The following is a 21623-nucleotide window of genomic DNA, read 5'->3' as shown; positions in this document are numbered from 1 at the left end:
AATTAGAAAGTGATGCCTGGGCCGGATGCGGTGGCTCATGCCTATAATCCCAGCACTTTGGGAGGCCAAGGCGGGTGGATCACCTGAGGTTAGGAATTTGAGACCAGACTGGCCAACATGGTGAAACTCTGCCTGTACTAAAAATACAAAAATTAGCCAGGTGTGGTGGCAGGTGCTTGTAATCCTAGCTACTTGGGAGGCTGAGGCAGGAGATTCTCTTGAACCCGGGAGGCGGAGGTTGCAGTGAGCTGAGATCACACCACTGCACTCCAGCTTAGGCGACAGAGTGAGACTCTGTCTCAAAAACAGACAAACAAAAAACTGATGCCTGGAGCAGTTGGTTAAATTGAAGGGAGACTGTTTCAGTGGTCCAAGGAGATAAACTAAATCTAGGTGGTAATGGTAGGAGTTAAAAGGAAGAGTATTTAGGACTCTACAAAGAAAGAATCAACAGTTTAGTGGCTGATTAGATCTGAAGATCAAACGTGGGAGGCAAAGCTCACTTTGAAGTTTTGAGTCTGGATTAGTAAAAGTAGGGGAAAGAATGTTGATGGTCAGATAAAGGGAATAGAAGATAGCAATAGAAATATGGCAGTTGGACAGGGGAATTGATTTGATAAACAGATGTTTTCCTTGTGGTGGTTGGAGGGAGCAGGGCCGGTAAGTACGTTGAGAGACAAATGTCCAGGGAATAGGCAGTTGAAGATGATTTTAGACTTCTGAGAAGATGGCCAAGCTGAAGTTAGAGATTGGAAAGTGGTCATTGTGAAATCATGGAAGTTGATAAGCCGTTTGAGGGAGAGTGGGGGCTGCAGACTTCTGAGGACTAAGTCTTGGATGTTTGGTTTAGTAGAGTTTGATGACAAGAGGAGGAAGCAACACTAAAGGTGAAGAAGGGAAGGAACCATAGCCTTTACAAATTATTAATACTGCTTTTAATAGCTTCATGATATATTAAATACACATTTACGACAGTGCTTTTATTAGAAGAGCCTACTGTGATTTGGATTCTGGTTTACTTCAGAATCTACCTTTTCCTGTAATGGTCCTCATTGCTGAGAATAGTCATTCAAACTAGTTACGGCTTGTAGTCTGAGAGTGAGCAAAATCTGTGATACTGGAATTCACTCTGGCCATTATTTTCCTTAAGCTACCAATTAGAACTTGGTTTTGTTTTAAAGCTGGAAAATAAATTAATTACTTCTCTTTAAAGAAAACTAATATGTTTCTAGGTTAATGCTGTGAATCATAATGAGTTCTCTGTAGCTTATTCTGCATAATAAGGCACCCCAACTTGATGGCTTAAAACAACAACTGTGTAGCCCACGATTTTGTGGGTTGGCAGTTGAGGCTGGATTTGGTTAGGAAATCTGGGTCTGGCTTGGCTCATCCATGTGTCTGTGATCAGCTGCCAGATTGTCTGGAGCTAGCTGGTTTGGAGGGCCTCGGTGTGCACAGCTGGCTGATCTCAGCTCCACATCCTCCTCCTTCGCTAGGCTAGCTCAGGCTTGTTCACACATTGTGGCTGGGCAGGGCTCCAAGAGAGCAGGTGGAAGCATGCAACACATTTGAGACCTAGACTTGAAACTGGCACACTGTCACTTCCACTGCATTCTTTTGGCCAAAGCAAGTCACAAGGCCAGCCAAGATTCAAGGGGAGGGGAAATAGACTCCCTATCTTGATGAAAGTTGTTAGAAAATGACATTTCAGAGGCCATAGATACAGGGAGGTTTGTGATTTTTGCAGCCTACCCCAATTAAAGATATTTTTCTTTTTCAGCATTTTTCTGATTATAAAACTAAGTTGTACCTATTAGAAAACTTGAAAATAGACAACATATTTTTATAGGCATTAATATTAGTGAATATATAGTTGTCTTTCCAAGTATATTATGCATCATGATTTTCTGACAGTTGGTTGCATTAGATGTTATTTGTTAAATTATGTGATTATTAATTTGGCATAATAGGAATGGTTGTCATAAAATGTTGATTTAGACACTATATATTTTTTAACATTTATATATATAAAAATTTGAATCATTTTGTTGTCTTGTATTTATTACAGATTCATTATATTTTAAAACCAGATGGAGTATTTATCGGTGCAATGTTGGGAGGCGACACACTCTATGAACTTCGGTGTTCCTTACAGTTAGCGGAAACAGAAAGGGAAGGAGGATTTTCTCCACACATTTCTCCTTTCACTGCTGTCAATGACCTGGGACATCTGCTTGGGAGAGCTGGCTTTAATACTCTGACTGTGGTAACTATCAAGTTTGATTAACCCATTACTTACACAGTTCAGAAATAACTTCTTTTCATTTTAAAGATAGAAAACTGTATGTGTTCTTGGTTTTATGGCACTCTTTCTTTCCCCCTTTTTCTTCTTTTTTTAAGGGAAAAGCTCTGATTGACAATGCTTAGTTTGTATAGCACATCTTAATTGACATGAAGTAGGAATGTATAATTTTTTACTGTTACCTTAAAAAGTAGCTCAAAAAATGTATCATAGATAACAAGACAAATTTCTAAACATACAACTTCGTCAGAATCTTCAAATCCAGAATTAGGTGTAAAAAGGGCCTTAGAGTATTCCAGATAATAGGAAGAAAAGGGGATAAGTAGGGGAACCTGTAGTATTACCACCAACAACTACCCCCAAACAGTACCATATGAAGCAGAAATGAGAGAATGTGTGTTCTCAAGGCCTACGGTGAGATCAAGGCTGGAGAAGGTAGGACAGGGTGCTGTACTCCATTAGGGCTAGAGAAATATCGAAAGAAGACCCACAGGCAGTCAGTGAGTAATAACCATAAAGTCAGCATGGTAAAGTGATGGAGTAGGACAGTGAGACTTTGGTGTCCAACAGGAGTAACTTGGATCCTTACACTATTTCTTTGCTAGATAGGGACATTTGAGTAACTTACTTTTTTGAGCATTTATTTCTTTTTAAAATGCAAATGTGTGGCTGGGTGTGGTGGCTCACACCTGTAATCCCAGCACTTTGGGAGGCCAAGGCAAGTGGATCGCCTGAGATGAGGAGTTTGAAACCAACTTAGCCTACGTAGTGAGACCCCATCTCTACTAAAAATACAAAAAATTAGCCGGTCGTGGTGTTGCATGCCTGTAATCCTAGCTACTTGGGAGGCTGAGGCAGGAGAATTGCTTGAACCCAGGAGGCAGAGGTTGCAGTGAGCTGATATTGCACCATTGCACTCCAGCCTGGGCAATAAGAGTGAAACCCCCGTCTGAAAAAAAAAAAAGCAGATGTTACTCACCTCAGGTGGCTATTAGTATTTAAAGAGATAAAGGGTGTGAAGTACCAGTACCAGCTTACATTAGCTCCTGCCTTCCTCTTTCCCCATCACTCTACTCCTAGCATTTTCTAGAACTAGGCTTCCAAGAGACAGCCATCTGGAGAGAATGATTGCCCTCTTCCTCCTCCCTCCACTAACAGTTTTTTTTTTTTTTTTCAATTATACTGTAAGTTCTAGGGTACATGTGCACAACGTGCAGGTTTGTTACATATGTATATGTGTTGCATATGTATACATGTGCCATGTTGGTGTGCTATACCCATTAACTCGTCATTTACATTAGTTATATCTCCTAATGCTATCCCTCCCTGCCACCCCACGACAGGCCCCGGTGTGTGATGTTCCCCTTCCCGAGTCCAAGTGATCTCATTGTTCAGTTCCCACCTATGAGTGAGAACATGCGGTGTTTGGTTTTCTGTTCTTGCAATAGTTTGCTGAGAATGATGGTTTCCAGCTGCATCCATGTCCCTACAAAGGACATGAACTCATCTTTTTTTTGGCCGCATGGTATTCCATGGTGTATATGTGCCACATTTTCTTAATCCAGTCTGTCATTGATGGACATTTGGGTTGGTTCCAAGTCTTTGCTATTGTGAATAGTGCTGCAATAAACATACGTGTGCATGTGTCTTTATAGCAGCATGATTTATAATCCTTTGGGTATATACCCCGTAATAGCATGGCTGGGTCAAATGGTATTTCTAGTAGATCCTGAGGAATCGCCACACTGTCTTCCACAATGGTTGAACTAGTTTACAGTCCCACCAACAGTGTAAAAGTGTTCCTATTTCTCCACATCCTCTCCAGCACCTGTTGTTTCCTGACTTTTTAATGATCGCCATTCTAACTGGTGTGAGATGGTATCTCATTGTGGTTTTGATTTGCATTTCTCTGATGGTGAGTGATGATGACCATTTTTTTTCATGTGTCTGTTGGCTGCATAAATGTCTTCTTTTGAGGAGTGTCTGTTCATATCCTTTGCCCACCTTTTGATGGGGTTGTTTTTCTCTTGTAAATTTGAGTTCTTTGTAGGTTCTGGATATTAGCCCTTTGTCAGATGAGTAGATAACAGAAATTTTCTCCCATTCTGTAGGTTGCCCGTTCACTCTGATGGTAGTTTCTTTTGCTGTGCAGAAACTCTTTAGTTTAATTAGATCCCATTTGTCAATTTTGGCTTTTGTTGCCATTGCTTTTGGTGTTTTAGTCAGAAGTCCTTGCCCATGCCTATGTCCTGAATGGTATTGCCTAGGTTTTCTTCTAGGGTTTTTATGGTTTTGTGTCTTAACATTTAAGTCTGTAATCCATCTTGAATTAATTTTCATATAAGGAGTAAGGAAGGGATCCAGTTTCAACTTTCTACATATGGCTAACCAGTTTTCCCAGCACCATTTATTAAATAGGGAATCCTTTCCCCATTCTTGTTTTTGTCAGGTTTGTCAAAGATCAGATGGTTGTAGATGTGTGGTTTTATTTCTGATAGTTCTGTTCCATTGGTCTATATCTCTGTTTTGGCACCAGTACTATGCTGTTTTGGTTACTGTAACCTTGTAGTACAGTTTGAAGTCAGGTAGCATAATGCCTCCAGCTTTGTTCTTTTGGCTTAGGATTGTCTTAGCAATGCAAGCTCTTTTTTGGTTCACTATGAATTTTTAAGTAGTTTTTTACAGTTCTCTGAAGAAAGTCATTGGTAGCTTGATGGGGATGGCGTTGAATCTATAAATTACCTTGGGCAGTATGGCCATTTTCACGATATTGATTCTTCCTATCTATGAGCATGAAATGTTCTTCCATTTGTTTGTGTCCTCTTTTATTTCATTGAACAGTGGTTTGTAGTTCTCCTTGAAGAGGTCCTACACATCCCTTGTAAGTTGGATTCCTAGGTATTTTATTCTCTTTGAAGCAGTTGTGAATGGAAGTTCATTCCTGATTTGGCTCTCTGCTTGTCTGTTACTGGTGTATAAGAATGCTTATGATTTTTGCACATTGATTTTGTATCCTGAGACTTTGCTGAAGTTGATTATCAGCTTAAGGAGATTTGGGGCTGAGACAATGAGATTTTCTAAATATACAATCATGTTATCTGCAAACAGGTACAGTTTGACTTCCTCTTTTCCTCATTGAATACCTTTATTTCTTTCTCCTGCCTGATTGCCCTAGCCAGAACTTCCAACACTATGTTGAATAGGAGTGGTAAGAGAGGGCATCCCTGTCTTGTGCCAGTTTTCAAAGGGAATGTTTCCAGTTTTTACCCATTCAGTATGATATTGGCTGTGGGTTTGTCATAAATAGCTCTTATTATTTTGAGATACGTTCCATCAATACCGAATTTATTGAGAGTTTTTAGCATGAAGGGCTGTTGAATTTTGTCAAAGGCCCTTCTGCATCTATTGAGATAATCATGTGGTTTTGTCTTTGATTCTGTTTATATGCTGGATTACGTTTATTGATTTGCATATGTTGAACCAGCCTTACATCCCAGGGATGAAGCCCACTTGATCATGGTGGATAAGCTTTTTGATGTGCTGCTGGATTCGGTTTGCCAGTATTTTAGTGAGGATTTTTGCATTGATGTTCATCAGGGATATTGGTCTAAAATTAAAATTCTCTTTTTTTGTTGTGTCTCTGCCAGCTTTGGTATCAGGATGATGTTGGCCTCATAAAATGAGTTAGGGTGGATTCCCTCTTTTTCTATTGATTGGAATAGTTTCAGAAGGAATGGTACCAGCTCCTCCTTGTACATGTGGTAGAATTCAACTGTGAACTCATCTGGTCCTTGACTTTTTTTGATTGGTGGACTATTAATTATTGCCTCAATTTCAGAGCCTGTTATTGGTCTGTTCAGGGATTCAACTTCTTCCTGGTTTAGTCTTGGGAGAGAGTATGTGTCCAGGAATTTATCCATTTCTTCTAGATTTTCTAGTTTATTTGCGTAGAGGTGTTTATAGTATTCTCTGGTGGTCGTTTGCATTTCTGTGGGGTCGGTGGTGATATCCCCTTTGTCATTTTTTATTGCGTCTATTTGATTCTTCTCTCTTTTCTTCTTTATTAGTCTTGCTAGCAGTCTATCCATTTTGTCGATCTTTTAAAAAAAAGTCAGCTCCCGTATTCATTGATATTTTTGAAGGGTTTTTTGTGCACTAACAGTCTTTCTAAAGGATGTCATTACTCTCTTCAGCGATCAGTCCAGTGGACTTACTATGAATTTCCAAACCCCTCAGGCCTAGAAACATCCCTAAACCTGATTAGCGGAAATAGGAACTTGATGAAGAAAGCATCTTGCTACATAATTAGAGATGATAAGCTTAAACACTAAAATAGCTGTTTGGCATGATTTTGTGTGGGTATATTCATGAAATAAACCAACCAAAAATAGATTGTGTCATATCCTTCCTTGTTTTGATAGAAAGCAAGGGGCATGGACAAGCAGGGCCCCTGATGTTGGAAAGGAGCCTCCAGGGACAGGAAGTATTAACAGGCTGGAGGACTAGGCTGGGAACCGAGGAGAACCCCGAAGGCTTCACACCTGTGTCTAGGATTGACCTTTTGTTAACTTTTAAGTGGCCTGAGTCCATAGAAACTGCATTCTGAGAGGTTGCGTGGCTAGAAATCAGAAAACTGCTTCATATGAGTGCTCTACTTTGTAATGAAAATAAACACGGTTAATACAGGCAATTGTATGTTGAAGGATCATTGTATTTGTAATTGTATAAGTAACACATAAATATATTTTGGTTGTAACTATTAAGCTATACAGATAAAGTGAAAGTCTGTCATTCCCCCTTAATCCTAAAAATGCTCAGCTCTCTCTTGAGAGTAAGAGTTCTCAAAATTTTGGTCTCAGGACCCCACTACACACTGAAAAATTATTAAGAAACTTAAAGGGCTTTTGTATAGTGAGTTAACATCTGTCAGTATTAAATATATTAGACATTAAAACTGAATTTGTTTTAGTATTCATTTAAAGCTAACAATAATATACCTATTGCTTGTTAACATAAATGACCCTTTTTAATAAAAAATAACTATATTTTCTTTTTTTTGTTTGGAGACAGTTTCACTCTGCCACCCAGGCTGAAGTGCAGTGGCGGGATCTCAGCTCACCACAACCTCTGCCTCCCGGGTTCAAGTGATTGCCCTGCCTCAGCTTCCCGAGCAGCTGGGATTATAGGCACGTGCCACCATGCCCCGTTAATTTTTGTATTTTTAGTAGAGATGGGGTTTCACCATGTTGGCCAGTCTGGTCTTGAACTCCTGACCTCAAGTGATCCGCCCACCTCAAATCCCAAAGTGCTGGGATTACAGGTGTGAGCCACTGTGCCCGGCCATATTTTCTAAAGCAAAAATAATTGAAAGAGAAGAATGGCATTGCTTCACATTTTTGCCAGTTAATGTGTACCTTAGTAAGAGAGCTAGATTCTCATGTCTGCTTCTGCATTCAAGTCTCTTGATACACCACGTGTCATGTCATGTCACCTCTGCAATAACCCATTGTAGAATAAGAGGTAAAAAGCCAAATATCTTAGTATTATTATGAAAATAATTTTGACTTCGTGGACCCCAAAAAAGTCTTAGGGACCCCAGGACTCTCCAAACCACACCTGGAGAACTGCTGTCCTAGATGTAGCTACTATTATCAGTTTAGTGTGTAACCTTCCAGACTTTTTTTTTAACGATAACTACTTTATTATATATAGACAGTCATATGTATTCATACATTTCTGAAACTTTTAAAATTCTTAACAGTATATGTATTTTTAATATATTGTTAATATGAGAGTTTTCTAAATTGGTGTGGATATATTTGCATTTCTTAATTTCCACATATTATTTCCTAGTATGAATGTACCACAGTTTTACTTAAGTATTTCCCTGTGAATGACCTTTAGGTTTGTTCTGAGCTTTCTGCCAGTAGTAGCAGTGCTGCAGTGAATATCCTTCTATACAACTTCATTTATGTATTCAGTCTTGCAGCAAACATTTACTGAGTACCTTCTATGTGTCAGGCACTATCCTAGGTACTTCAGATACAGCAGTGAACAAAACAAATCCCTGCCTGGTGTTTTTGGGTTTATAGCAGGGCTGTTGGTAAACTTTAGACGGTTTAATAACACTGGGATGTTGTACACAAAATTTGTGGTGGTGGTGTTCATAAATGGAGGAAAGTACCCATGGTTTTCATCAGATCTTGAGAGACCTCATATAACTAAAAATAGATTAGGAACCAGTGATTTAAAACCTTTTCGGTAACATTTATTTTACTTATAATATGGGAAAAATTTCCTTTACAGTCTATCCTCTTGAGAATCGTCTTCTGTATTGCTGTGTCTCCAACCTGTTATTGAGATGAAAAAAGAATCTCCGGGAATGTAAAGCCTCTAAAAAGTGTAGAGGAGTGTAGGACTGGGATGGTGTGGAGAGGTGTGGTGCACATTGTCATGAGGTGATGTTAAAAAATTTATATGACGTCATACAGGTTAGTCATCAGTATTACAGGACTCAAAAGTTATTGCCCATTAGGAAAAAAATGGGATTTCTGCTGATCACCAGAAGAAAGTTAAATTATGTGAACTGCACATGGTTTTCTATGGTTGTAAAGAATGAGTTTTAGAAAGACTTCTACTAAAAATGTTTAACCTGATATTAAAATGTTTAAAAGCCTACATTTAATTGGGAAATCTAATTCAAAATACTATCCATAGTCTCTAAAGATGAGCCTAATGACTCATACTTTAATATAAAAATATTGGTGTAGAATCTTCTTTATACAATTAGAGAGTTGCTGATTTAATAAGAAAGTTATAAGAATGTGTTCTTGAATCATTACATTTATCCTTTGAGGCATGTATATGGTTTTGTTTCTGAAGTGCTGTATTAATATTGTGTCCTGGCCAGGCACTGTTGTTCACTCCTGTAATCCCAGCACTTTGGGAGGCCTAGGTGGGAGAATCACTTCAGCCTAGGATTTCAAGACCAGCCTGGGCAACACAGGGAGACCCCATCTCTATAAAAAAAATTTGTTAATTAGCTAGGCCTGTCTAGTCCCAGCTACTTGGAAGGCTGAGGTGGAAGGATTGAGCCTGGGACGTTGAGGCTGCAGTGAGCCATGATCTCATCACTGTACTCCAGCCTGGGTGACAGAGCAAGATCCTGTCTCCAAAAAAAAACAATAATAATATGTGTTCTAATTCATTTTCTAAAAATTCCCATCCAAAAAAGCGTTTGTATAATCAGCTATACAGGTTTATGTTGCATACATTAGATATATTACTTTCACGCTACAATGGATTTTTATTTTTAAAGTGAAATCGAGTCAAATTAGTATCATAGTTGTATTTATATCTTAATATTGTATTTTCATCTTAATGAATTATTTTCAGAGAATCGGCATTCTAAGTAAAGCTGATTTGCTTTTTAGAATTGAACTACCAGGGTGGTACTTTAAGAGAATGGTGCAAGGCCTGGCACCATGGCTCACACCCGTAATCCTAACACTGTGGGAGGCCGAGGCAGGCAGATCACGAGGTCAGGAGATTTGAGACCATCCTGGCTAACACAGTGAAACCCCGTCTCTACTAAAAATACAAAAAAATTAGCCCGGCGTGGTGGCACGTGCCTGTAGTCCCAGCTACTTGGGAGACTGAGGCAGGAGAATCACTTGAACCTGGGAGGCGGAGGTTGCCGTGAGCCAAGATTGCACCACTGCACTCCGGCCTGGACGCTGGGCAACAAAGTGAGACTCCGTCTCAAAAAGAAAAAAAAAAGAATGGTGCAGATATAGTCACCTTTAATATAAATAAGGCCTTCAACAAAGCTGTTGTGGCATTCTTTTGATTGAGGTGGAGATAGTGCTTTTAGTTGGTTTCATTGAAGAATTATTTTCAAAGGATATTGCTTAATGGCCACATAACGGCCTGGAAGGAATTTTGTTTTTAATCTTAGGATTTCCTCTTAAAAATAGCTTGTTAATATAGAAAAGTATATGGATGATGAATGTTCATGGTCTCACTACCCAGAGGTCTCATTAAAAAGCATATATAACCTGATACGTGTATATGTTTTTTTAAAAGAAGAATAAAAATGAATATATGGAGAGAATGATACAGAGTAAGGTGTAAAGTAAAATGAAGTCTTCTCCTCCTCACTTCTCCCTGTGTTGCCCAGGCTAGAGTGCAGTAGTGAGGTCTCTGCTTATTGCAGCCTCCACCTCCCAGGTTCAAGGGATTCTCATGCCTCTGCCTCCGAAATAGCTGGGACCAGAGGTGTGTGCCATCACACCCAGCTAATTTTTTTTTTTTTTTGGAGACAGTCTCACTCTTTCATCCAGACTGGAGTGCAGTGGCGTGATCTTGGCTCACTGCAACCTCTGCCTCCCGGGTTCAAGTGATTCTCCTGCCTCCGCCTCACAAGTAGCTGGGACTACAGGCGTGTGCCACCACGCCTGGCTAATTTTTTGTATTTTTAGTAGAAATGGGGTTTCACCATGTTATCCGGGATGGTCTTGATCTCCTGACCTCGTCATCTTCCTACCTCAGCCTCCCAAAGTGCTGGGATTACAGTCATAAGCCATCGTGCCTGGCCCTCCTCCTGACTTCTCAAACCCTGGTCCCTTTCCCCAAAGATTTGTTAGCTGTGTCTTAGATATCCTTTCAGATCAATTGTTTTTCATAGAGCCATAGAGTATACTTAAGTCATTTAAACCCACTTATATAATACTACATGCCCTCTTTTGCTTTTTTTTTTTCCAGTCAATAACATATCTCGGAGGTTTTTTCCTACAGACATGTGTCTACCTTATTTTTTGAAAACTGTACAGTATTGTATAGAATACATGTTCTTTAATTTGTTTAGCCAGTCCTCTATTAATGATTTATTTTAGGCTAGTTTCCAGCCAGGTGCCATAGCCCACGCTTGGAATCCCAGCACTTCGGGAGGCTCAGGCGGGTGGATCACGAGCTTAGGAGATCGAGACCAGCCTGGCTAACACGGTGAAAGCCCGTCTCTGCTAAAAATACAAAAAAATTATTTGCCGGGTATGGTGGCGGGCGCCTGTAGTCCCAGCTACTTGGGAGGCTGCGGCAGGAGAATGGCGTGAACCCAGGAGGCAGAGCTTGCAGTGAGCTGAGATTGCACCACTGCATTCCAGCCTGGGCGGCAGAGCGAGGCTCCGTCCAAAAAAAATACAAAAATTAGCCAGATGTGATGGTGTGTGCCTGAAATCCCAGGTACTGGGGAGGCTGAGGCTCAAGAGTCGCTTGAGCCCAGGAGGCAGAGGCTACAGTGAGCGGAGATCGTGCCACTGCACTCCAGCCTGGGCAACACAGCAAGAATCTGTCTAAAAAAAAAAAAAAAAAAACATTTATTTTAGGCTAGTTTCTAATAAAAACAAACTCCTACTTTTAGTGCCTAACACAATAAAATTGTATCGCATCACAACTGCGTGCCGGTGGGACAGCCCATCTCTGTCTTGTAGCTGTGCCATCTGGCCCTGTGTTCTATAAGGTCATCACAGCAAGAGATGGCCTGGAAAAGGCTCTAGCTCTTAACTGTCTTGCCTCTCCTTTTTCTTTGGCCAAAAGAAATATGTGTTTGAGATTAGGAAGTGTCAAGGAGCACCTGGATATTTGGAGAGTGTCAGTGGTCTCTGCCACTGTACGACCAGTAAAGTCCTGTATCAGGCTTCAAAAAGAAGAGGAAGTCATTACCCAATTGTTCATTTGAGAAACAAACTCCACATGTATCAGCAATGTGCTCATTTCCTAAACAAGCCTATTGGCTGCATTACTAGATGTAGAATGAAATATTTTGATTCTAGATGCCCCATTTTAAGAAAGATTGATATTGACACTGTCCAGGGACATGTAGTCAGAACATGTAAGGATCTATAGATCTGTAGTCCCAGCTACTTGGGAGGCTACAGATTTTTGTGTCCTGAAGGTTTTCAAAGACTTGGAGAAGAGGGTGATGGTTTGTAGGGTACAGAATACTTTTATTCTGTGTAGTTTCCAAGGAGAGAACTAGAACCAATGATGGAGTTTTAGGGTGATTTCTCTCACAATGGAGGATATTTAATCAGCAATTAGAGACCTTTATAAATCAAGCATAAGCCAGATGACATCTATGGAGAATATTGTAAAGATTTTTTAGTTAGCATGGGAGATTGGTCTGGGTAATCTTTGTGGCCTCTTTTTAAATCTGGAATTTTGTATCATGAATGTCAAATGAATATTGCTTTTTCTTTTTAAATAGGACACTGATGAAATTCAAGTTAACTATCCTGGAATGTTTGAATTGATGGAAGATTTACAAGGTAAGGCACTTTAAAGAATTGTTAGACTCCATTGGGAAAGGTAGGCCAAAAAAAAAGAATTTTTAGACTCCATTTGAGAGAGACATTTTAAGAGCCAGCTCTTTGGCAGGCACTGGACAAAGCACTAGGGATCCATTGTTGAGGAGAAAGCAGACTGTCTTCTTGGAGCTTCTGATATAAAATGGAGGAGGCAGGTACCAGGCAGCTGTCAAAAAGATAAGTGTTAAATTAGAATTGTGGTCAGTGCTCTGAAGTAGAGGCATATAGTGCCACTGCTGTTTGTCAAAAGATGGCGGGACTTTTTTTTGAAGTGCACTTGAGGATGATAGAACACATTGGTGACTTCCTTCAGCCACAGTTGGCAGCTGAGATATAGGCTCAAGAAGGAAGGTAGTTGGGTTGGCTTAGAAGTAGGGTTTTGTCAGGGGGAAATGTCCCAATCTGGGAGACAAAGAAGTCCTATCTGAGGAAGTAGCAATTGAGCTGTGCTCTAAAAAAAAATGGAGATGAATTAACTGGGTAGACAGAGTAAGCAAGTGAGTCCGAGGCAAGGAGAACAGCATATGCAAAGGCCATCCTGTGAGAATGAACATAGCAAGAACTGAAAGAAGGGCATTTTGACTGGTGTACAGGGAGTAAGAAGGAAAAAGTTAAGTGATGACCTTGGTGGGTCAACAGAAGTCACAGATCAAATGCAGAAGTACTTTATAGGCCTTGTTAAAATTGTTTGCCCTTATCTTAAAATGCCCCTTGAGGCATCTTAGAGAGATAACAATATCAGACTTGGATTTTGAAAGGAGTAGATTGGCAGATGAACTAGTAGTGAGATTAGTATCAATAAAGCTTGCTGAGTGATGATGGTGGTTTGTACTAAGGTGGTGGCAATGGAGATGAAGAGAAGCAGATGCATCCCAGAGATGTCTAGGAGGTAAATTTTGCAGTTCCTGCTGGTGGATTGGATGTGGGCAGATGAAGGAGAAAGACATTTGAAGCATAATTGCTGAGTTTTAGCTCACATGGAGAGATGGTGTTCTTCACTGATAGAGGAAACAATAGAAGAATAGCAGGTGTGGGCAGGTACAGCCCTTGAGTTTACATTTGGATACATTGGGTTTTGAAATACCTAAGAGGTTATGTCAAGTAGGTAGTTGAGTATGTGGGTAGGTAGCTCAGAGGAAGCTACTGGCTTGGTTAAAAAGTTGGGAGTCAGTTGTGAATAGGTGACATTCAAAGCATTTGCCTAGGATAAGAACATGGAGTGAATAGAGAAAGTGGCTTGATACTGAGCCTTTAGCAGGTGGGTAGACTACGTCTGAGCCTACAAGGAGACTTGAGAAGGAGTAGCCAGCAAGGTGTTCCAGAAAAACACCAGAAAAGTGTAGAATTGCCTGAACCAAAGGAAAGAAAGAGTGTTTCAAAACAAAGGGAGCACTTAGTAGCATTAAAAGCAAACTATGAACTGAAAAGGAAGTTCACTAGATTTAGAAACAAGAAGGTTATTGGTGACCCTGGTGAGAGCGCTTTTGTTGGAGCGAGGAGAGTAGAAGGGGAGTAGGTTGAGGAATAAGTGGAAAGTGAGGAACTGGAGACAGCGAATGTGTGCTGTTGTTTCAAGAAGTCTGGTGGTGAAGAAGAGGTGAAGTATGGAAAGGTTACAGGTGTCAGAAGAGAGGAGAGGAATAGGAGTTGGGATGAGTTTTTTTTTTTTTCTAAAACTTGAATTTATTTAACTGCTGACTAGAAGAATCTAAGTGCTTTCCTGGAAGAGGTGACTCTAGAAGAGAGGGAAAAGATAATTCATGATGACAGGTGTCTGAGAAGGTGGGAAGGGTGCAATACAAGGGCCAGTGGAGGGGTTGACCTTGCTAAGGGGAGAGGCAGAGTTATAGCAGATAGCAGGAAGGGAGAACAGATAGCACCAAAGGATGTGTAGGTGTTTATGTTTGAAAGCAAGAAGTTCCCATCTTGTGGATCTTTTTTTTTTTTTGGTCAAACAGGAAGTAATATATGCTAAGAATGAAAGAGTCAGAGTTTTGAGAAGTGAATGGAACCATTTGAAATAGTCATTATAGGGAATGAGAAGGTGAACTGACCATCAACAGTAGGTGGTAGCTCAGGACAAGGCACAAAAATCAGGTAGTTGAATTAGTTTGGGTTGGGGTTTTGCGACAAAGGTAAAAGATAATTCTAGGAGTATAATTGAAATAATAGGTTAAAGATTCTTAGCTGGAAGGAAAGGGAAGTGGGAACAAAAAAGAGTGAGCTGATAAATTGGGAGGAAGAAGAAGAGCTGTGCACAGGTGATTCCAAGGTGGTCAGGGAATGGTCATGGTTGGAGTTCCTGCACACACTGGAGGGACAGGAGGATATGGTCAGAAAATGAGATATTTGATGATTTTGGAAGTAAAGCAGTTACAAGTGATAACTTAGTTTGGGACATGTCTCAGGTATCAAGGCAGAGGTGGCGTAATGGAGTGGTTGAGTAGAGATGAGATTTTAAAATCTTAACTTGCTGATTATTAACATGAAGTCACCCAGGATGGTGGCAGTACAGGGAGTGTAGAGGAAAACTGAGCCAAGTGCCAAACCTTTCAGTGAATGAGGGGAGTGACTAACCTGATGTCAGACAGCAAGCAGGAGTCAGGAGAAGATTACAGCCTTATGGTGTGGGGCCTCAGCAGGGTGAAGGTGTTTAATGGGGTAGAGAAGTAATGGCCTGGAAGAGGCTTCAAGGAGTAAGAAAGGCATAGACCAAACTCTGAAAGAGGTTAGATATGCAAAAATAAACTCAGTCACTTGAAAGGGATGCTAGAGAAGCAGTTTCCTCAAAAGAGAGCTTCAACTTGTCTCCTTTGTGGGAATTTGTGAGGTGGTTATTTTATATATACAGACTAACATCAAAAATAGTTTCGATGAATGGGGGAAGCTAGAGAGGTTAAAGGTATATTCTGTGAATCCAGAACTACACTTACCTAGGGGAGCCTTCTTCTGGATCCTGAAAAATTGTAAGATGATTTAAAGAAAGAGGATTATACAAATAAGTATCTAGTCTTTACTTACAGATTTATAGTCTTTTGTGAGCGTTGTTGTACTTGCTTCCTTAAGTTACGAGTGAGAAGAATTAGGGCCAAAGAGAACAGTTGCCTGTCAAGTGGCAGAATTAGCTGCCAAACTCATGCTTCTTGACTCTGCCCTGGCACTGTCTGAACTGACCCTGTTCCTTCTTGTAGTTGCCCTTCCGTAGCAAGGTTCATTTTACCTATCATGCAGCCTCCTCTGAGTGTGGAGCTCCTGTCACTCTGCAAACGGAAAGATGTGTAACTGAAATCTTAACCATTGTCGTCAGTTTTCATTCATTAATAGAGAGATGGGCAGCCAATAGCATGCATGGCCAAGATGACAGAGGATCAGTAAGAAGCCACACGCACCCCTTCCCCAGCACTATCCCAAGGACTTACCTGATGTAATCAAGGAGCCACCTTATCCAAAGGGTTGAGAAATGATGGTGGGCTGATGATTTATCACCTGGGCTCTAATGATAAAAATATTATTCAAATACAGCATTTATTTTTGTTCTGCTATAGAGTCTGTGTTCATGATTCATTTCAAGAAAGAAAAGAGAAAAATACTAGAAATTAGACCTATCCATTGGAAAAGGTTACTTCCCTCTGATTTCAACATATGTACACCACTTAACTCTGTGCTCAGTGCAATTCTCTGAGGTTTTTCTAATACCCTAATTTTACCTGTGAGAAAATTGAGGCATCAAGAAGTTAAGTATCTTGTCCATGGTCACACTGAATCTGTAGTTACAATTTGAATTCAGAGTCCTATACTGCATATTTGATATGTATGTGGTTCTTTAAATTCAGATTAACATGTGTATTCAGCGAAATGTATTAATCTTAAAGGTACAGCTGCTTGTGTTTTAACCACCATCCTGACCAAAATATTGAACATTTTCAGTCTCCCAGAAGGTCGCCTTGTGCTCCTTCCAAATTGATAACCCCCTCTTTTCCTAAAGGTTTCGTTTGTTTTTTCAGATGGAGTCTCACTCTGTCACCTAGGGTAGAGTGCAGCTGCACGATCTTGGCTCATGCAACCTCTGCCTCCTGGGTTCAAGTAATTCTCCTGCTTCAGCCTCCCAAGTAGCTGGTATTACAGGCATATGCCACCACGCCTGGCTAATTTTTGTATTTTTAGTAGAGACTGGGTTTCACCATGTTGGCCAGGCTGGTCTCGAACACCTGACCTCAGGTGATCCACCCATCTTGGCCTACCAAAGTGCTGGGACTACAGGTGTGAGTCTCCTAAAGGTTTTAAATAGACCATATATTTTCAGGAACTATGGCCTAATACTTTCAGATGCTTTCCTAGTGCTTCTCTTTTTTTTTAACTGTAACATCTGTTACAGAAATCAGATGTCTTAGTTTTTGATACATCTTATCCTTAGGCATATTAAGAGGAATTATTTAAACTTATAAAATGATATTTAATAAAATAGATACAATCATTAACAGATTGGTTTTATATACCTTCGCTTACCGTTTATTGAGCATCTACCCATGTGCCAACCGCTGAGCCAACGGTGGAAATACATAGTTCCTGATCTCAGGGAGCTTATATTGTAGTAGGGAAGAAGAAACACACAAAGATAGAGACAGACTCATACATTCAACTGAAAATGAAATCATTTATAATAAAGTACAAGGAGAAACACAGGAGGAAAAGGCCCTAAATCTGCTTAGGGAGTCAGGAATGCTTTTGCAAAAGAGGCAGCACCTAAGCAAAAATGAGTTTGCCCAGAGAATGAAAGGTGGGTTGAGGTTTAAGAGAGCTAACATTGCATCCACATGGAGGTAGAATAGGATATGCACATCCTTCACTCTCCTGATTAAGGAATGGTACCATAATCCAGTATTCCTTGAGTATGTAGAACGGGGAGATGATGAGAAATGATATAGGATCAGAGGTTTCTACATTTTTTTCAGATTAACATTGTAATGTCTTGGAAGAATTTTGCATAGAGTAGAGAAAATGAGACAGATTTGTGTATGTTAGAAAGGTCACCTTCCAGCGTTGTTTATGAGGCATAGTTTATGAGGAAGGGAAGACTAGAGCTAACATGGTTAATCTGTTTTTTTTTTTTTTTTAATGTATGAGGAAACCCAGGCACAGACAGAAGTTAAGTAACTTGTTCCAGATGATAATAATTAGTGAGTGGTAGAGCCATGATTTAAACCTAGTTGAGCAGCCCGATTTGTATGCTGAAATCTTAGCCATTCTCCCATGGAAAAAGTCAGAGGCAGATGAGATGGGAAGAAGCATAGTCAGGCGGTGATAGAGGCAGGGAGACCATGGGAGACTTTCAGGTGTGCTCTTCTGCTGACTGGAAAATCATGTTACTTCCAAATTTGTTTCTGGTATTTTACATTTGTGGTATATATTTTTTCTTAATGGTTGTGGTGTGTCTCATTGAAGCTGCTATTATTAATTCACAGAAGAAAAGTCCAGAATGTTGACCTAATTTTACAAAACAAGCTGCATATCAGCTGATGAATGCGTGAGAAATTTTCAAGGCTTTCACAGTGGTCTTAAGGTAAGTTCAGTTATTTTTTTAAACAATACTCAGTATTGTTTTTAGTAAACCATAATAAATTAGGTTTATTTTTAATAAGCAGTTGAACTTCACCTTAAAAACACTGTGAGAGTCTTAAACAGTTAACCTGCTAGCCAGATTTTTCTATTAGCTCAAAGCCCAGGGCGAGTTGGAAGTCCCAAAGTTTCAGTTTTTCCCTGGGTGGTCTTCAGTAGAGGTCCCCCATGATGCATTAGGAGGTGTTATTCTTTTATAGGTGGCAAAACTGGAATTCAATAGAGGTTGAATGACTTTGCCCCCCAGTTATGTAAGAGTTAAAACTGGGAGTGTGATCCCAAAGTCCACTCTTTCCACCACCTCACACTGCTTCTGCAAGAAGGGAGGTTCAGTGTTGGCAGTGTGAGTGGCTTGTGAGGGAAGGTTGGAGTGCTGCACCATTACCCGCTGTGCTCTGCAGTAGTGCTCTTGAATTTCTGTATGGCTGATGTAGGTCAGACCTTCAGAGAGTGTTATACCTACTAATCTTAATTAGTATATCCTAATACTGATTGTTTAGAAGGCATTTTAGAATTTATAGTGCATCACATGTTTATCTTTTCTACTGGTGTTGTCCGTAACTAATGCATAATTAAGCCATAGCAGCAAGAAGTTGAGCAAAAATGAAAGCACCATACCTGAGCAACAGACTCTTCCAATGTGAGACCCAGTTTACCTCTGGTCACTTGATATGGTTAAAATGTGAGAACTAGAAGCCTTTAAGGAGCATCTAGTCTGGTGGCTTTGAAGACCACAGATGATTGTCACGAGGTCATCCAGCTGCTTCATGACACCAAGAATATGGTGCACTTTTTTCTTGATGATAATTAACCTACTAGTTTGTGTCTGTCGTTCTTCATGAATTGGGGCTGTTGCACTTACAGGATTTTAGTAGCCGAGATTCATTATTTTAGGGAATAGTAGAAATCTTTTGAGATTAAAGAGAAGAAAAAGGTTTAGGTGCAGCTAATTTGTTGATTGTTTTTAATAAGACCATTGAAAATGTGGTAGATTATTATTTTTAAACTGAAAGAATACTGATATTGGTAAGTTTATTCATTTCTTGATTAGTGAAAGTAGAAAAACAAAACTAACATTTGATCATGTAGTAAAGTTTAATATAGAGAACACATGAAGGATTTTTATTTCTGAAATTCTTTTAATTTTGTAGAATGGCTTATGTGCTCAGAGTAAATTTAAGTATTTGTATAAAGAAAAATCAAATATACAACATTAATCTTAAATGAACAGTAGGATAATGCTTAACCTAGTTTTTCACCATCAACTTGAAGGAAAGAAGTCTAAAACTTTTAAAACATTAAGAGAAGTGCCTCTAAAAGAATGCACATAATTATTTCCTAATGTGAGATTAGTAAAAATTAGTAAAATACTGTAAATCTGAGAACACATAGTAGCTTTGGTAACGATCTAATGAATTTCAAAGCCATCTTCCAAGTTTCACAATCATACTTAACTTACATTATGGCTTAGGAGTGAGGCATTGTGGCACTGACCTGTCTTCCTCCAAAGAGTGGCTGAAAGGAGCATGAGATGTGACATCCTTGGTAAAGTTCTCGCCAACTACTGACAACTCACCTGGGGTGGCAGTCACCTGGGTTTTGCCCAGCGGGCTTACTTTAGACCATTGCTGGCAAGTGAAGCATTGTGGGGCTGCCTCCTGAAATGTCACTTGCCTGTCTTAATATTCAAAAAGTTTCAAGTAGTTTCGCTTTGGAGTCACTAAGAAGCCTGGCTATAATCTGAAAGTGAAATGAGATTTAGGTTTACATGACCGTTAGAGAATGAGGACAGGTAGATGAGATGGGATTAAGTCTGTGGTGTTGAGCTGTTCAGGGCGTTTGCTGTATTATCTCAAACTACCTGTAGTGTATTTGTAGGTATGGGTGAGAGTAACTGTTCTTGGAATAGAAAAGCCCTGCTGCATCGAGACACAATGCTGGCAGCTGCGGCCGTGTACAGAGGTAAGGGATGACTACTCTTTCACCTGCCTCACCATGGCACTTGTGCTGTATCATGTTGATTCCTTTCATGTTGCCAATGTATTTTCCATTCCCATTAAGTCTCCCTCAGACTTCATGTCCTTCCTCTTAAAACACAGATCCTGTGGCTTTTTCCAGACAGCATTTACGATTTCCTTACCCTCAGTATTAATAATTTTTCATGTAAGTTGTTCTCAGAATCTTACGAATATCCTGTACCCATTTCTTTTTGAAGAACATGACCTTTATTGAGGAGAAATATTTTCCTACTTGCATTTTTTCAGACTTTAACCATTATTGTCTTTTTAGAAATGTACAGAAATGAGGATGGTTCAGTACCTGCCACATATCAGATCTATTACATGATAGGATGGAAATATCATGAGTCACAGGTAACATTATTAAGGTGGATCACTTTTCTTAGTGGGTTCATGTTCAGATTATTGTTTACTAACTGGGGGGAAGGGGTAATATAAGACAGCATTAATGACTTTAATTGGGACTGTGTATTATCTATCTATTTCTAATATCTTTAATCTTTATTATTTTCAGGCAAGACCAGCTGAAAGAGGTTCTGCAACTGTGTCATTTGGAGAACTAGGAAAAATAAACACCCTTATGCCACAGGAGAAAAAATCACAATAAATATTTATTCAATGTTAATGTTGTCCAGAATTTTCATCAGAAATGGATAGCTTTCACATCTAAAATTACTACATTTTGAAGCTAGAAGCACTCTAAGCTATTTACAAATAGACTTTTCATATAATTAGGAAAACCTGATATCACATCTATAGTAACCATTTCAGTTTCATATTGTTTCTGTTTTCATAAGGATACTGCTGAGTGTCTTTGCAGATTGAGCCTAAAAGCAAAGAAAATATTTCCCTAAAATATTTGCAAATAATGTTCACATATGTAAATGCCTGGGAAAATATTACTCATGCTGACCTTTTTTGTACCTTTTTCTCCTGCTTTGATCTTTTGTTACTTCAGCGAAAGGACCACAGCCATGGAGATGAGATGAGAGGAGAACAAGTTAGTCAGTTCTTTAGAGTTCTGGCTCATTTAGATTGAAAAACATAGACTTTTTATAATTACTATTGTAAGGTACTTAAGCCAAAGTTGTATTTGTCATACTGTTTTCTTTGCCTTGAAGAGGAACAGATGAATATACACCTTCTCCAGAGTTATGTGGTTTTAGAGTTTAGAAGAGCATGTATCTTTATTAAATCCCTCCTCAACTCTTTTTAAAGCATCTGAATTTAACCTTATTTCTTTTTTACCTTCATGGTGTGGATGGGACCACCATGGTTTTACACCCCACCCTACCTTAGGGAAGAAGAAAACATTTTAAAGAA

General features: G+C 39.6%; 1 protein-coding gene across 7 annotated transcripts in view; it reads left to right on the top strand.

Annotated features, from left to right (window-relative positions):
* NDUFAF5 (NADH:ubiquinone oxidoreductase complex assembly factor 5) overlaps nt 1–21623 on the top strand; it is a 46943-nt gene that overhangs the window by 14328 nt on the left and 10992 nt on the right. For 2 of the 7 annotated variants that reach the window (XR_002732780.2, XM_023217833.2), the window contains exons 7-8: nt 2069–2266; nt 12567–12627. Coding sequence is in view for 4 of the 7 variants with exons in the window: in XM_023217833.2 (XP_023073601.2) it covers nt 2069–2266; nt 12567–12627 (259 nt within the window). In the remaining 3 variants the exon portion in view is untranslated. Of the gene's footprint in view, nt 1–2068; nt 2267–12566; nt 12628–18128; nt 18227–20149; nt 20245–20571; nt 20655–20814; nt 21066–21623 lie in introns of those variants that run through there. The other 5 variants (XR_002732781.2, XM_023217835.2, XM_026456122.1 and 2 more) reach the window with 5 other exon arrangements.

This window comes from Piliocolobus tephrosceles, chromosome 20 (genome assembly GCF_002776525.5).
Source record: "Piliocolobus tephrosceles isolate RC106 chromosome 20, ASM277652v3, whole genome shotgun sequence".
NCBI classification, from domain to species: domain Eukaryota; kingdom Metazoa; phylum Chordata; class Mammalia; order Primates; family Cercopithecidae; genus Piliocolobus; species Piliocolobus tephrosceles.
The sequence above is the reverse complement of the archived record's forward strand: the minus strand, read 5'-3'. Positions and strand labels throughout refer to the sequence as shown.